The sequence below is a fragment of the Oncorhynchus masou genome, chromosome 12, assembly GCF_036934945.1.
Source record: "Oncorhynchus masou masou isolate Uvic2021 chromosome 12, UVic_Omas_1.1, whole genome shotgun sequence".
Taxonomy (NCBI): domain Eukaryota; kingdom Metazoa; phylum Chordata; class Actinopteri; order Salmoniformes; family Salmonidae; genus Oncorhynchus; species Oncorhynchus masou.
In genome coordinates, this window is record NC_088223.1 from 50,661,618 (window position 1) to 50,676,919 (window position 15,302).

Consider the following 15,302-nt stretch of genomic DNA (forward strand, 5'->3'; position numbering starts at 1 on the left):
ACACTTTTGGTAATGAAGTTGTACCCCCCACCCCTCCCCCTCCAAAAAAAAGACAGCACCCACGTGGCAAGGAAGAGAATTGCCTATGTGTATGTGACGAAGATTATCTGACATCGAATCCTTTTTACCTGGTGTGTGTTCATAATGGTCAGTTACACCATGGTTCTGCAGTAGGCCCCTATAGTGTTGGTTAGGCTTTCCAAGTGCAGTTAGCGATGGGGATTTATTTCCCCAGCGTCCTAGCCAAATGCTGCCTTAGCCCACTGGAATCTGTATGAACTGGCAGACTAAAAGCAGGCCAGTGCCTCCGCCTTTTTTTTTGGGGGGGGGGGGGTAGCAGTGTCATGGTCCCACACCTCCTCTGCTCTATTGGCTACTCGCTCTCGGGGGGATCTCTTACTATGTGTGTTTGTCTAACGTTTTCCACAGTCCCTCTTTTCGAACATTACTTTTATCAGTGTATGATGATGGATGTCTCTTGTATCTCTGAGCCTCACATAGTGAGTTATTGGCTTTGCCCTTGTAGTTGATTGCTTTATGGCAGCGTCTCTGTGTCTTGTTGCAATTTTTATTTTGTATTTTCTTTGGTCTCCCCTATTCCGTAGAATTCCTCAGTATCTTAGCTTGTCTAGCTTTCCCTGACTGTGTAATATTAGGAGTGAGTTTACTATCAGTCTAATTAGCCATGTTTGGACAGCGTTCCGCTGGGTGATCAGGATAGGCTGTTGGTTTTGATCAGCGGCCCACATCCCAGCTCGACAGACAAGTGACCCAGTTCACAAACCAGACACAGACTGAGAAGGAGCTAGACCAGCACCACCCAGTGGACCACTGATCACACTGCAGCCAGTCCTCTAACAGAGTCAGCCGGAACAAAACTGTCTGCCGTCTACAGTCTCCCCCTGCTGGATGTGTGCTAACCTTACAATGAGGTGAAGAACTGTGTTTCTTTGTCCTGGCTGTGGAACCTGTAATTCAACCAGAACATATTCATGGGTTGCGTGTTTCCTCACAATATTGAGACATTTCAAGTGAAGATGGCGAAGTCGTATGTCATTTGAATGGGTTACTTATTTTCAGATGTTTAAAAATCTATACATATTTTTTGTATACATGTCCTATCTATCTCTGTGTGTGTGTGGTTCAAATCACATTTTATTGGTCACATGGATAGCAGATGTTATTGGGAGTGTAACGAAATGCATATGCTTCCCGATCCGACAGTGTAGCAGTATCGAACAGGTTATATCTAACAATTCCCCGACAAAAACCTAATACACACAATCTAGTGAAGGAATGGGATGAGAAAATATAAAATATATGGATGAGCAGTGACAGAGCGGCTAAGATGCAATAGATCGTGAAGGATACAGTATACAGTTTATACATGTGAGATATGTAAACATTATTCAAGTGACTAGTGTTCCATTTATTAAAGTGGCCAATGATATCAAGTCTGTAGGTAGGCAGCCGCCTCTCTGTGCTAGTGATGGCTGTGTAACAATCTGATGGCCTTGAGATAGAAGCGGTTTTTCAATCTCTCTGTCCCAGCTTTGATGCACCTGTTGTACTGACCTCGCCTTCTAGATGATAACGGGGTGAACAGGCAGTGGCTCAGGTAGTTATTGTCCTTGATGATCTTTTTTGCCTTCCTGTGACATCGAGTGGTGTAGGTGTCCTGGAGGGCAAGTAGTTTGCCCCGGTGATGCATTGTGCAGACCTCACTACCCTCTGGAGAGCCCTGCGGTCGAGGACGGTGCAGTTGCCGTACCAGACGGTGATACAGCCCAACAGGATGCTCTCAATTGTGCACCTGTAAAAGTTAGTGAGGGTTTTCAGTGACGAGCCACATTTTTTTCAGCTTCCTGAGGTTGAAGAGGCACTGTTGCACCTTTTTCACCACACTGTCTGTGCGCGTGGACCACTTCAGTTTGTCGGTGATATATACACTGAGGAACTTAACTTTACACCTTCTCCACTGGGTCCCTGACACCACACTCTGAGGGCCCTCACCTCAGCCTACAGGGAAGTCTCGTCGTTGTTGGTAATCAAGCCTACCACTGTAGTGTCATCTGCAAACTTGATGATTGAGTTGGAGGCGTGCATGGCCACGCAATTGTGGGTGAACAGGAAGTACAGGAGAGGGCTGAGAACGCACCCATGTGGGGCGGGGGTCTCAAGCTTAATGACGAGTTTGGAGTGTACAATGGTGTTGAATGCTGAAATTATAGGGCAGTGTGATGGTGATTGTGTCGTCTGTGGACCTATTTGGGCTGTAAGCAAATTGCAGTGGGTCTAGGGTGTCCGGTAGGGTGGAGGTGATATTATCCTTGACTCGTCTCTCAACTCACTTCGTGATGACAGAAGTGAGTGCTACAGGGTGATAGTCATTTAGTTCAGTTACCTTAGCTTTCTTGGGAACAGGAACAATGTGGGGACTGCGGACTGGGAAAGGGATTGATTATGTCTGACACAGCTAGGGATGTCGTCTGGGCCGGCAGCCTTGCGAGGGTTAACACATTTTAAATGTTTTTCACACGTCGGCCACGGAGAAGAAGAGCCCACAGTCTTTGGTAGCGGACCGTGTTGGTGGCTCTGTATTGTACTCAAAGCGTGCGAAGAAGTTGTTTAATTTGTCTGGGAGCAAGATGTCAATATCCGTGACGGGGCTGGTTTTCTTTGTCTGTAGATCCTGCCACATACGTCTCATGTTTGAGCCGCTGAATTGCGACTACTTGGTCTCTATACTGACACTTGTTTGATTGCCTAATGGATGAAATTACTACACTGTTTGTATTCGGCTATGTTTCCAGTCGCCTTGCTGTGATTAAATGTGATGGTACATGCTTTCAGTTTTGCTTGAATGCTGCCATCAATCCATGGTTTCTGGTTAGGGAAGGTTTTATTAGTCACAGTTGGTACAACATCTCCTATACACTTCTTTATAAACTCGCTCACCGAGTCAGCGTATACGTCAATGTTATTGTCTGAAGCTATCCCAGACCACGTGATCGAAGCAATCTTGAAGCATGGAATCCGATTGGTCAGACCAGAGTTGGATAGACCTAAGAACGGGCGCTTCCTGTTTTAGTTCCTGCCTATAGGAGGGGAGCAACAAAATGGAGCCATGGTCAGATTTGCCAAAAGGAGGGCGGGGGAGGGCCTTGTATGCATTCCGGAAGTTAGAGTAGCAATGGTCGAGCATGTTACTCGCTCGTGTACTGCAATCGATATGCTGATAGAATTTAGCTCGCCTTGTTCTCAGATTAGCTTTGTTACAATCCCCAGCTACAATAAATGCAGCCTCAGGACATATGGTTTCCAGTTTGCATAAAGTCCAGTGAAGGTCCTTGATGGCCGTTTTGGTATCCGCTTGCGGGGGGATATACACGGCTGCGACAATAACCCAGGAGAGTTCTCCTGGGAGATAATATGGTCGGCATTTGATTGTGAGGAATTCTAGGTCAGGTGAACAAAAGGATTTGAGTTCTTGTATGTTGTTACAATTACACAATGAGTCGTTAATCTTGAAACGTACACCCCCGCCCTTCTTCTTACCAAAGAGATGTTTGTTCCTGCCAGTGCGATGTACTGAATCCCGTTGGCTGTACGGACTCTGACGGGATGTGTCCAGCTAGCTATGTCTCTGTGAAACAGAGTATGTTACAATCCCGGATATCTCTTTGGAAAGCAAATCTTACCCTAATTTCGTTGACTTTGTTAACTAGGGACTGGACATTAGTGAGTAATATACTCGGAAGCGGCGGGTGTTGTGCGCGCATCCAAAACCTCACTAGAAGACCGCTCCAGCACCATCTCCTCCAATGGTGTTGTTTTGGGTCGGCCTCTGGAATCAGTTCAAATGCCCTGGGAGGTGCAGACAAAGGATCCGCTTTGGGAAGGTCGTATTCCTGGTTGTAGTGCTGGTTGTACTGGTAAATTGACGTCTCGCTGATATCCAATAGTTCTTCCCGGCTGTATGTAATAACATTTAAGGCTTTCTGGGCTAACAATGTAAGAAATAATACTTTAAAAAACAAAATACTGCACAGTTTCCTAAGGACTAGAAGCGAAGCTGCCATCTCTATCGGCGCCATCTTTTTTTTTGTGTGGGTATATATATATATATATATATATATATATATATATATATATATATACCGTTCAAAAGTTTGGGGTCACTTAGAAATGTTTTTGAAAGAAAAGCACATTTGTTGTCCAATAAAATAACATCAAATTGATCAGAAATACAGTGTTGATGTTGTAAATGACTATTGTAGCTGGAAATGTCTGATATAAAAAAATATATATATATATTGTTTTTTAAATGGAAGATCTACATAGGCGTACGGAGGCCCATTATCAGCAACCATCATTCCTGTGTTCCAATGGCACGTTGTGTTAGCTAATCGAAGTCTATCATTTTAAAATGCTAATTGATCATTAGAAAACCCTTTTTATGTTAGCACAGCTGAAAACTGTTGAGCTGATTTTAAAGAATCAATAAAACTGGCCTTTAGACTAGTTGAGTATCTGGAGCATCAGCATTTGTGGGTTTGATTACAGGCTCAAAATGGATAGGAACAAAGAGCTTTCGTCTGAAACTCGTCAGTCTATTCTTGTTCTGAGAAATGAAGGCTATTCCATGCGAGAAACTGCCAAGAAACTGAAGATCTCGTACAACGCTGTGTATTAGTCCCTTGACAGAACAGCGCAAATTGGCTCTAACCAGAATAGATCAATTTGATGTTATTTTAATGGACAAAGAATGTGCTTTTCTTTCAAAAACAAGGACATTTCTAAGTGAGTGTGTGTGTGTGTGTGTGTGTGTATATATATAATATATATATATATCATACATATATATCATACATACATACATACATACATACATACACACACACACACACACACACACACACACACACACACACACACACACACACACACACACACACACACACACACACACACACACACACACACACACACACACACACACACTATTGTAAAGTGGCTGTTCCACTAGATGTCATAAGGTGAATTCACCAATTTGTAAGTCGCTCTTGATAAGAGCGTCTGCCAAATGACTTAAATGTAAATGTATACATACATACATACATACATACATACATACAGTACCAGTCAAAAGTTTGGACACACCTACTCATTCAAGGGTTTTTATTGATTTTTACTATTTTCTACATTGTAGAATAATAGTGAAGACATCGAAACTATGAAATAACACACATGGAATCATGTAGTAACCAAAAAAATGTTAAGAGACTGCCATGCTTGAGTGTGTACGTGTTCTTGTAGGGACCCATATTTTATGTATGGGAAAGTCTATCGGTGTTTACACACAGTTTGAGGGAGTTTGTTCATGTTTATTACTACCTCTGACAGGTTTTATTTGGGGTTTTAATGTGTTTGTGTGAGTATATAAGATGTGAGTGTGTTAATGTGTATATTGACCTATGTCCATGCATGTTAATGCATGTTTGTGTGTGTGTGTGTGCGCACCCCAAGGGTGGTGGGGTTGGGGTAGAGAGTAGGTGATAGTGTGCGTGTGAGTATGTGTGCATGCGAGTGTATCTGTCTCCTGCAGCTGCTGGCTCGCTGAGTGTGTGTGTGTGCCTCGCTCTCTCCCTCGGCTTGCCTTTCCTCTCCTCACCTTCAGAGAGAAGGACACACATTCCAGCGCTGCTTCCCGACTCTGGCCCGGGGCGACGCTCGGCCGGAGCTGATAAGTGACAGGGCCCCCAGCCTCCACACAGCGCCGTGCCGGCCCCCCTCCCCCTCCCAACCCTGACCCTCCCGCGGCCTGGCTCACTGCACAGACGTGCCGCTCCGGAATTCTGCCCTCTGCCCCACTTCTGCCCCCCCCCCTCCCTCCTCCCTCTGTGCCAGAGAGGAGGGGGTCATTTAAAGAGCTAGACTTGCTTTTATTTTAGTGCTGGTGGGTGACACTCTCCCCCACAATGTATGGGCTGGGACTGGGGCTTGGACTGGGACTGGGCCGAGGTGTGAAGAGCGGGAGCCGCCTCAAAGGTCCGTCTGAAGACACAGACAGACAGCTACTGTATCCTATTGACCAGTGACTTGGAGCAGAAGGAAATTCATGTAACTATGATCAGGTGTTGCCAAGGTTTCCGACAAACGGCTGCACAGTTAGGTAACCCGCGGAGCGGACTGCTTTTTTTCTCCCCCGCTCCAGTTGTGTTGACAGAGCTGCGAGTCTTATCGGCTTGATGTTTGGCTTTTTGGTTTCTGGTGGAACGTTCTGCGTGGGTTTGGGCCGTTTTTTTGCTAAGACAGGTTAGGTTGGCGTCGAGTTTCTAGAGGTATCATCTTCCTCAGAGGGATAAAAAAATATATATACATTTAAGAAAAAGCATAATTCTTCTTACTATTCCCTTACCGTACCCACATGTAATGGTTAGGAATACGTTGCACGCTTGCGTTCTCAAACGCATGCACGTGCAGGCACACACATACTGCTTGTGTTTAGCATTCCTATCAGAACCAACAACGAAACCCAAGCACCAAAAAGCCTCCGACCACGCATGCTTGTGACTCTGTGCCTGTGTGACTCTGTGCCTGTGTGACTCTGTGCCTGTGTGACTCTGTGCTTGTGTGTATGCGTGCCTGCATGCGTGTCCAACCTCGATCGCTGGAGCCTATCCAGGGTTTCCGTGGTGACCACACAACACAGCGAGACAATCAGAGGCAAGCCCACGCAGTGCGGCGAGAGGACATTAACACAGGAACCGCGGGTCAGGGGGCAGAGGAAGGGAGGAGGGAGAGGAAGGTGGTGGGAGGGGGAAAAGGGAGAGGATGGTGGAGGTAGGGGGGCAGAGCTACAGGGAAAGGGGGGGAGGGAGAGAGGGAGAAAAACAACAAAAGAAAAGTAAAACCTTTAAAGATAGTTTGGGCCTGTCTCTTTCATGCCTCACCGCTATCAAGTGTTTGCTTTCAAGCTTCTTTGGCCATAGAACTGACTGCCTCTCCAGGGCTGCACACACACCCGCTACACAGACCCTCTACACTAAACACAGGACCTCAGTGTCTGAATCGAATGTGATGCGGTTAGTCAGAGATGGGTGCATGCGTGACTGAGTCGGTGAGCAGGAGTGTGTGTGTGTGTGTGTGTGTGTGAGTGTGTGTATAGTTGGTATCAGAAGTGTTCACTCCCCGTGGATTTTTTTTTCTCTCTCACATTTTGCTGCGTTACAAAGTGGGATTGAAATGGATTTCATTTACATTTTTATCACTGATCTACACAAAATACTCCATAATGGGAAGAATTATACACGTTTTCCAAATGAATCAAAAATGAAATAAGTTAAATATAGTCATTTGCATACAGTAAGTTTTCACCCCTTTTTGTTTCGGCCGAAATCAGTTCAGGAGTTAAATTTGACTTATCAAATCACATAAGTTCCATGAACTCACTCTGTGTGAAATAATAGGGGTTGACATCATTTCTTTGACTACCTCTTCCTCTGTCCTCCATACATACAACATATGTAAGGTCCCTCAGTCAAGTATTGAAGTTTAAGCACAGATTTGACTAGAAGGACCAGGGTGATTTTTAAAAGCCTCGTAAAAGAAGGGCTGTTATTGGTAGCAATACCAAATCAGATTTTGAATAAATCTTTTAGCATGGTTAATAACGATGCTGTGGATGATGTACAGTTGTGGGCAAAAATTTTGAGAATGACAGAATGACAGAATATTAATTTCCACAAAGTTTGCTGCTTCAGTGTCTTTAGATGTTTTTGTCAGATGTTACTATGGAATAATGAAGTATAATTACAAGCATTTCAGAAGTGTCTAAGGCTTTTATTGACAATTACATGAAGTTGATGCAAAGAGTCAATATTTGCAGTGTTGACCCTTCTTTTTCAAGACCATTGCAATCCACCCTGACATGCTGTCAATTAACTTTTGGGCCACATCCTGACTGATGGCAGCTCATTCTTGCATAATCAATGCTTGGAGTTTGTCAGAATTTGTGGGGTTTTGTTTGACCACAAGTTCTCAATGGGATTAAGGTCTGGGGAGTTTCCTGGCCATGGACCCAAAATATCAATGTTTTGTTCCCCAAACCACTTAGTTATCACTTTTGCCTCAAGGCAAGGTGCTCCATCATGCTGGGAAAGGCATTGTTCGTCACCAAACTGTTCCTGGATGGTTGGGAGAAGTTGCTCTCGGAGGATGTGTTGGTACCATTCTTTATTCATGGCTGTGTTCTTAGGCAAAATTGTGAGTAAGCCCACTCCTTTGAATGAGAAACAACCCCACACATGAATGGCATGACACAGGACGGATGGTAGCTCTCCCATTGTCTTCTCTGGACAAACTTTTTTCCGGATGCCCCAAACAATCGGAAAGGGGATTCATCAGAGTAAATGACTACCCCAGTCCACATCAGTCCAATCCCTGTCTGTACCTTTTGCAGAATATCAGTCTGTCCCTGATGTTTTTCCTGGAGAGAAGTGGCTTCTTTGCTGTCCTTCTTGACACCAGGCCATCCTCCAAAAGTCTTCACCTCACTGTGCGTTCAGATGCACTCACACCTGCCTGCTGCCATTTCTGAGCAAGCTCTGTACTGGTGGTGCCCCGTTCCCGCAGCTGAATCAACTTTAGGAGACGGTTCTGGCGCTTGCTGGACTTTCTTGGGCGCCCTGAAGCCTTCTTCACAACAGTTAAGCCACTCTCCTTGAAGTTCTTGATGATCCGATAAATGGTTGATTTAGGTGCAATCTTACTGGCAGCAATATCCTTGCCTGTGAAGCCCTTTTTGTGCAAAGCAATGATGACGGCATGTTTGTCCTTGCAGGTAACCATGGTTGACAGAGGAAGAACAATGATTCCAAGCACCACCCTCCTCCTTTTTGACGCTTCCAGTCTGTTATTCGAACTCGATCAGCATGACAGAGTGATCTCCAGCCTTGTCCTCGTCAACACTCATTGTAGTGACCCACAATAATTACCTAAATGACAGAGTGAAAAGAATAATAAAAAATATACAGAATAAAAATATTCCAAACATGCATCCTGTATGCAAAAAGGCACTAAAGTAATTCAGTAAAAAAGAAAGACAATAGAATACACTTTTTGGCCTATGCAAAGCCTTATGTTTGGTGCAAATCCAGCATCAACACAGGACTGAATGAATGCCTCCTTATTTTCAAGCATGGTGGTGGCTGCATCATGTTATAAGTATGCTTGACAGCGGCAAAGACGGGAGTATTTCAGGATAAAAAAGAAACGGGTTGGAGCTAAGCACAGGCATAATCCTAGCGGAAAACCTGGTTCTGTCTGCTTTCCATCAGCCACTGGGAGATTAATTCACCTTTCAGCAGGACAATAGCCTACAACACAAGGCCAATTTGCTTACCATTTAAGACAGTGAAAGTTCCTGAGTGGCCAAGTGACCGTTTTTGACTTAATTTCCTTGAATATCTATGGCAGGACTTGAAAATTGCTGTCTCGCCATGATCCTCAACACCTTGAAAGTTGGCGTGCAAAGCTCTTAAACTAACCCAAGAAGACTCACAGCTGTAATCGCTGCCAAAGGTGTTTCCGACATGTATTGACTCGGGGTACTTATCTAATCAAACTATATTAGTGTTTAATTAATCATGAATCAAAAAAAAATCCAAAGAAATTCTTCCACTTTCTTTATTACAGAGTAGTTTGTGTAGGTCGTTGAGAGAAAATTACCATTAAATCAATTTTAATCCCACTTTAAGATGAGAAAAAGTTAAGATCCAAGGTTATGTGTGTTTTTTAAGTGTGTGTGTGTGTGTGTGTGTGCTCACACATCTGTGTCTCCCCCCAGGGACGGCGCTTAAAAATACTCGGCTCCTCAAGCCTTCTGGTGTCTGAACAGCGTCTGTCTGCTCTCCGTCTCTGTCCCCGTGGCCCGCCTCCACTCCCGTCCCTCAATTATACCCCCTCCCAAACGTTCTGTCTCACACACACACACACACACACCAACTACACCCAGCTGTGTCCCTGCTCCTCTTCATATGAAGATGACCTCCAGTCTGGCCTACTACAGCCCAGGACGGAAGAGTCCGGGAGGGTAGAGGAAGAAGGCTAGGGCGAGCAGGAGAAAGGGGGGGAGGATGCAGAAATAGGAGAGGAGATGGGATCAGGGAGAATGTTCCGTGATGCCGGTAGGCTCACAGACCTCTTTTTTAAAATTAGCATTCCCAGTTACGGGGACGCGCGACAACCGACCAAGACATCGTAACCAATGTGAGCTTCAGCTCCGTTCGCTGATGCAAGGCACCTCTAACCATTCATCTAATGTCTGTCTCTCTCCCAGATATCCGCGTGATGGCAGCCTATCGCAGGGCCATGTCTGAGGATGTGGGGTCAGAGGGGGGCGGAGACACCTGCTCACGGAGGGGTCGGGTGGCTCAGCTAATGAAGAACTTCTGTGTGAAGAGCCCCATGCCCCCTGCACAGATCCCTCCTCCCCGCGGGAGCAAACCCCCCATCCCCACCAAACCCAACCACCTGCACCTGGTTGCCAGCCCCTCACTCAGGTAATCCACAGGGCCACCCGTTGTCCCCCACCACACCCCACCCAGGCCCCACTGAACACTGCTGGGCACCCAGCCTGGGTGTCTCAGCTACTGGGGACAAGGACGCAAGGAGGCAGGCCCCAAGGCTCTCAGGAACACAGCCAAACCTTTGATTCCATTGCTCTTACTCCAAAAGCAAAGCAATGAGAATAGAGCTTTTGCCATTTTTACCTGTGCCATGTTTTAATAGTTAATTTTATTTAGTATTTTAAATTGTACTGTAAATTCTCTCTGTGGGGAAAGGTGAACCAAAAGCGTTGATTGTAGAACAGCGTCTTCCTTTGTTTCCTGCTTTTGCCTCTTTAATATTCAATGTATTATTGACCGTATCACACCATGTATTCTTCACCTGTCGATATACTTTTTAAAATTGTATTTTTAAAATCTTGTCATGTACAAATACCACTTTATTGTTACATTTGGCGCACAGTACGGTCACAAAGCTTTGTGCAATGTTATCAAGGTCATAAACCTGTTCTTGAGATTGCCACAAATCACGACAAATGTCTACTTAAAATGACGCAGTACATTTTGTTTTCGTGGCTGAGAGCTGTTCCGTGTGCTGACAAATGACAGAGCCACATTGAGCATACCCGCCTGTCATGACCAAGGAGATGGGTACGAGTACAGTATGGCTGGGCGGGTGAAGCCGGATGAGTGGGGGGCGGGGCTTCCTCCTTCGTCTACGGCGCTCCTCACCGGGAGGAGCACCGTCGGCTTGTATACTGTCACATCTCCCCTGACTGCCACCTGGCCCGAACAAGCACCTTGCGCTATCTTACCTGAGATTGACCAATGACGGTGCCAAACGCCTCTGCTCTGTGTCCCAGTGGACCGAACACTGGCAAGCCACACGGTCGGTGCCAAATAATACTTGTTAGCTGTGGTGAACCCGTCTCATTTTTGATTGGTTGCACTTTGTTTTTGTTTTATAAAAAAAAAATTTTTTTTTTTACTATGTTAATTCGGAGAGCGAGAGTGATGGTGTCTGTGTGTGATCTATGTGTGTGATGTCAGGCCTGTGTGGCGCAACCACAGTGGAACAATAAAATTGTTTGACCCCTCCAAGCGCTAGTGATGTGAATTTTCCAAGAGGCAAGGCGGGGTGTGTGTGTGTGTGTGTGTGTGTGTGTGTGTGTGTGTGTGTGTGTGTGTGTGTGTGTGTGTGTGTGTGTGCCTTCTGCATGATTTTCTCTCTTTATCCACTTTATATACAGGATTTATTTTGCGGCACAGAAATGTACACCCGGTAAATATTCGTTCCTTTTAGATTCTATGAGTGAAATTCAGAGTGAAAGTGGAGGGGGGGGACTCCCTATAGGCTTCCCCTCCCAGATCCCTATTTGGGTAGTTAATATAAAACATCAATTCCCTCATTTAACCTCTCTTGGCTGCCCCCTGCTTGCCAGTCAAAGCAAAGCATTATACCTCTGAGGAGATGCTGTGCCAGCCCGCGTGGAAAAGAGGGAGTGTGTGCGAGAGAGGGAGAACGACGGAGAGCGAGAGAGAGTTATTTCACTTTTTTTTGTTTATCCATTTCACTTGCTTTGGCAATGTGAACATATGATTCCCATGCCAATAAAGCCCATTGAATTGAGTGAGTGAAGTATTTCTGGTCAGCCCTAATACACAGTCTGACAGGTTATGGATACATTTCAGATGACACGACAGAAGCCATTTAGCACCCTGTTGATCATAACTTTCAAGTCAGTTTCCCGAAACCACAAACAATCCTATTTATTTAACATTGTATTCAACAAAGTCATATTCGTGCATGAGTTTAAAAAAATAATTGACCACAGTTTTACAGGAAACGTAAACAAACAATGGCGTGTAACCTCGGGGTAGTAAACATGCCCTCTTCTGATCCACATGTGTTTGATTAGAGTCATAGAGACAGAGTGGAGGTAGTTCTATTGTTTGGGAGGACGAGGAGGAGTGGTGTTGATTTTGACGAGGTGGCAGCAGGAGGGCCCTGTGATGTCACAGAGGGTTTTATCGAAACGCAGTCGGGGGGTGAGACGCTTTGGAAGTCAACACATCAGCATTGTGGAGGATTTTCACACATCCCACCACACACATACAGACACACACTCGCACTGAAACGCACTCTCAACCCATACGAGCACTCGTACTGACACACAGCTGTGCGTGCAGACACACACACACACAGAGCGAAACACAGTGATACACGAGACTGTGAGACAGCGCCTCGCTAGAGCTCTCTCCCTGTGAGCTCTCTCCCTGTGAGCCCAACAATGGCTACGGCTGTTCTCTGACGCACAGAGACGTCGCTGAGCAGTTTCCAGGCGAGTGCTGGAGGCCCTTGGTAACCCCCCCCCCCCCCCCCCCCCCACACACACACACACACAAACTACTCCCCCTCCAAAGAGCCTGGCCACCGGCACCATTGGGGCCCTCTGATGAGAGATAAAAAGGGGCCGTTGTTGTTGCGGAGCAGGGGAGATGGACGCCTCTGTTTTTCTCCTTCTCTCTGCCTCTATCTCCCGACGCCCACGGAAGGGGAAGTCAGGAAATAAAGCCAAGCAGAGCCGAGGAAGAAAAGCACTGCGTTATGAGGCGTTCCACTGGCCCCCCACCACTTCTCTCTCCCTCCACCAGCCCCATCCCCAGCCCCCCACGCCTGGAGGAGTGGAGCAGAGAGAGGGAGGAGAGGGGGGGGAGGCAAGGCCATGTGATACGGAGAGCATGCGGGCACGGCTTCACCCCCAGGCAGAGCGAGCGGGGGCCTGCTGTGTCTCTCCTGCATGATTAATCTGGCTGAGGGGCAGGAGGACTGCCACAGCCCTGCCTGTGTGGTTAACTCCCTGCTCACCACGTCCTCCCCATGTCCTCACATGCTCACGCTAGCACACACTCCGAGATGTACACCTAAACACACAAACACACTGGCTTGCACACACCTCTGTGGAGGACTGTAAAATACGGTCGATGGGAGACAGTGGATTCACCTGCATAGAGAGCTCAGATTCAGCCGTCTCCGAGGTCCTACCATACTGTAGCTGTACTTTGCTTTAGCCAGCCTCCCAAAGTCACGAACAGAGCAATATACTGTACATCCACTGTTCTTTCTACCTACGGACGGTTCCAGGCATGGCTACAGACATGAATAATGAAGCTTTGAATTATTATTTTTTTTTTTAAAGCCAACCTGTGGGAATGTCCACCGGACATGCGATGGTTTCATGACATGATGAGGGACCATGTGATTCGCCCCCAGGTCTGTGACCGTCGTCTCATGTGACCCACCCTTAGTCATGTGACCATCTCCTTTGTTTTTGTTTTAAATGTTTTTTGATTTATTTTTTATAAACGTCTACTTCACCCGAGGCAGACGGATAGATTTGTCATACTCCTCCTTGTCTCAGACAAGGGCCACCAGTTATGTCGTGCTCAAACCCCAAATCACCATGACGGATACTCAGCACCTTCGGCGTCGCCGCGTTACTCAGATATTCGCACCAACTTGACGTGACACATAGACGCAATACAAAAATTTACGTATCCCTACAAACGGTGTCTTATATTTGGCCACTGGTCCGTTCTGGCACTGTCTGGGCCTTTGTGGTTAGGTGTTTTCAGGTTGGTGTAGAGGCCTAGCACAGCACGAGGCCAGTGACCAGGCAGCCATGCAGCCAGGCAGGCATAGGGTTAACCTCCTGCAGTACGCTCCGCATTGACTGGAAAGGAATGAAGTGTCAAGCGTGTTCTCACCGCAGCGAGACGGTCGAAACCCTGCCCCCCCCCCCCTTCAGCCGTCCCTCCACCCTCCTCCTCCTCCTCACCCCCCGCCCGCCTGCCCCCAGCAACCTCCCACAGCCGTGACCAAATTATTTTCTAGCCTCCCGAGATTCGCCTCGCCAGACAAAAATCTGCAGCGCAGCCCTGATTCAGTGCACAAACACGCAACCTCCCCTCGTCTCTCAACGCCTCTCTGCCTCCACTTTGAAGAAAATAGGCCTCTTTTTTTTTACAGGGCCTCTTCTAGGATGGCTCTGTCTGTTTACACTCGACAGATTTAAATGCTCCCAAAAACAGCACCCACAAAATAACTCTGCCTCCTCTCTCGCAAGGTCCACTCTCTCTCCCCTCTCACTCCATGTTTTTGTGGCTGTTTTAGGGTACCATGATTTTAGAATGCCGTATCCAAAAAGTTGTTAATGACACAGTTAGTGCCTCGATCTAAAAAGTGCCAGAGTGTAAAGGGCGAATGAGAGTACGAGAGCGAGAAAGGGAAACCAAGACAGAGTGAGGATGGACACCCGGTGATTGAGGGGAGAAGAGAGCGGGGGGGGGGGGGGAGTATACAGAGAGAGGTGGAGAAAGAAAATAAGCCTCTCCAGTGAGTAGGACACACAGCCCTGCCAAACTGCTTAAAAAAAAAGAAGCCCTCTGTTTTATTTATAGTGCGGTGTATCCATGGCAACCGGAGAGGTCAGGCAAGCTGGGTCTGCGTTTCACCCTGCTCTGGGGATTAGGATTTCACAGAGGTTCTCAGATGTGCGGAAGGTGGGCAAGAGCGGCTCGCTGCTCGCCGACGCAGGCAGCCCCGCAGCCTAGTGGGAAAGCTGGGCCCTCCGAGGGAAGAGAGGGGGAACAGCCAAGAGCCCAGGGAATTCTCTGGGAATAGCGATTTGGTGGTGTGTGTGTGGAGGGGGTAGACTCATTCGCATGGAG

The 15,302-nt window shown here is 46.8% G+C and overlaps 1 protein-coding gene across 3 annotated transcripts in view; it reads left to right on the forward strand.

Annotated features, from left to right (window-relative positions):
* LOC135550305 (uncharacterized) overlaps positions 1-11,672 on the forward strand; it is a 28,065-nt gene extending 16,393 nt beyond the window's left edge. For all 3 annotated transcript variants that reach the window (XM_064980979.1, XM_064980977.1, XM_064980978.1), the window contains one exon: positions 10,343-11,672. In XM_064980979.1, the coding sequence (XP_064837051.1) occupies positions 10,343-10,569 (227 nt within the window). In that variant the 3' untranslated portion in view covers positions 10,570-11,672. The remainder of the gene's footprint in view (positions 1-10,342) is intronic.
* The last annotated feature ends 3,630 nt before the right edge of the window (positions 11,673-15,302 follow it).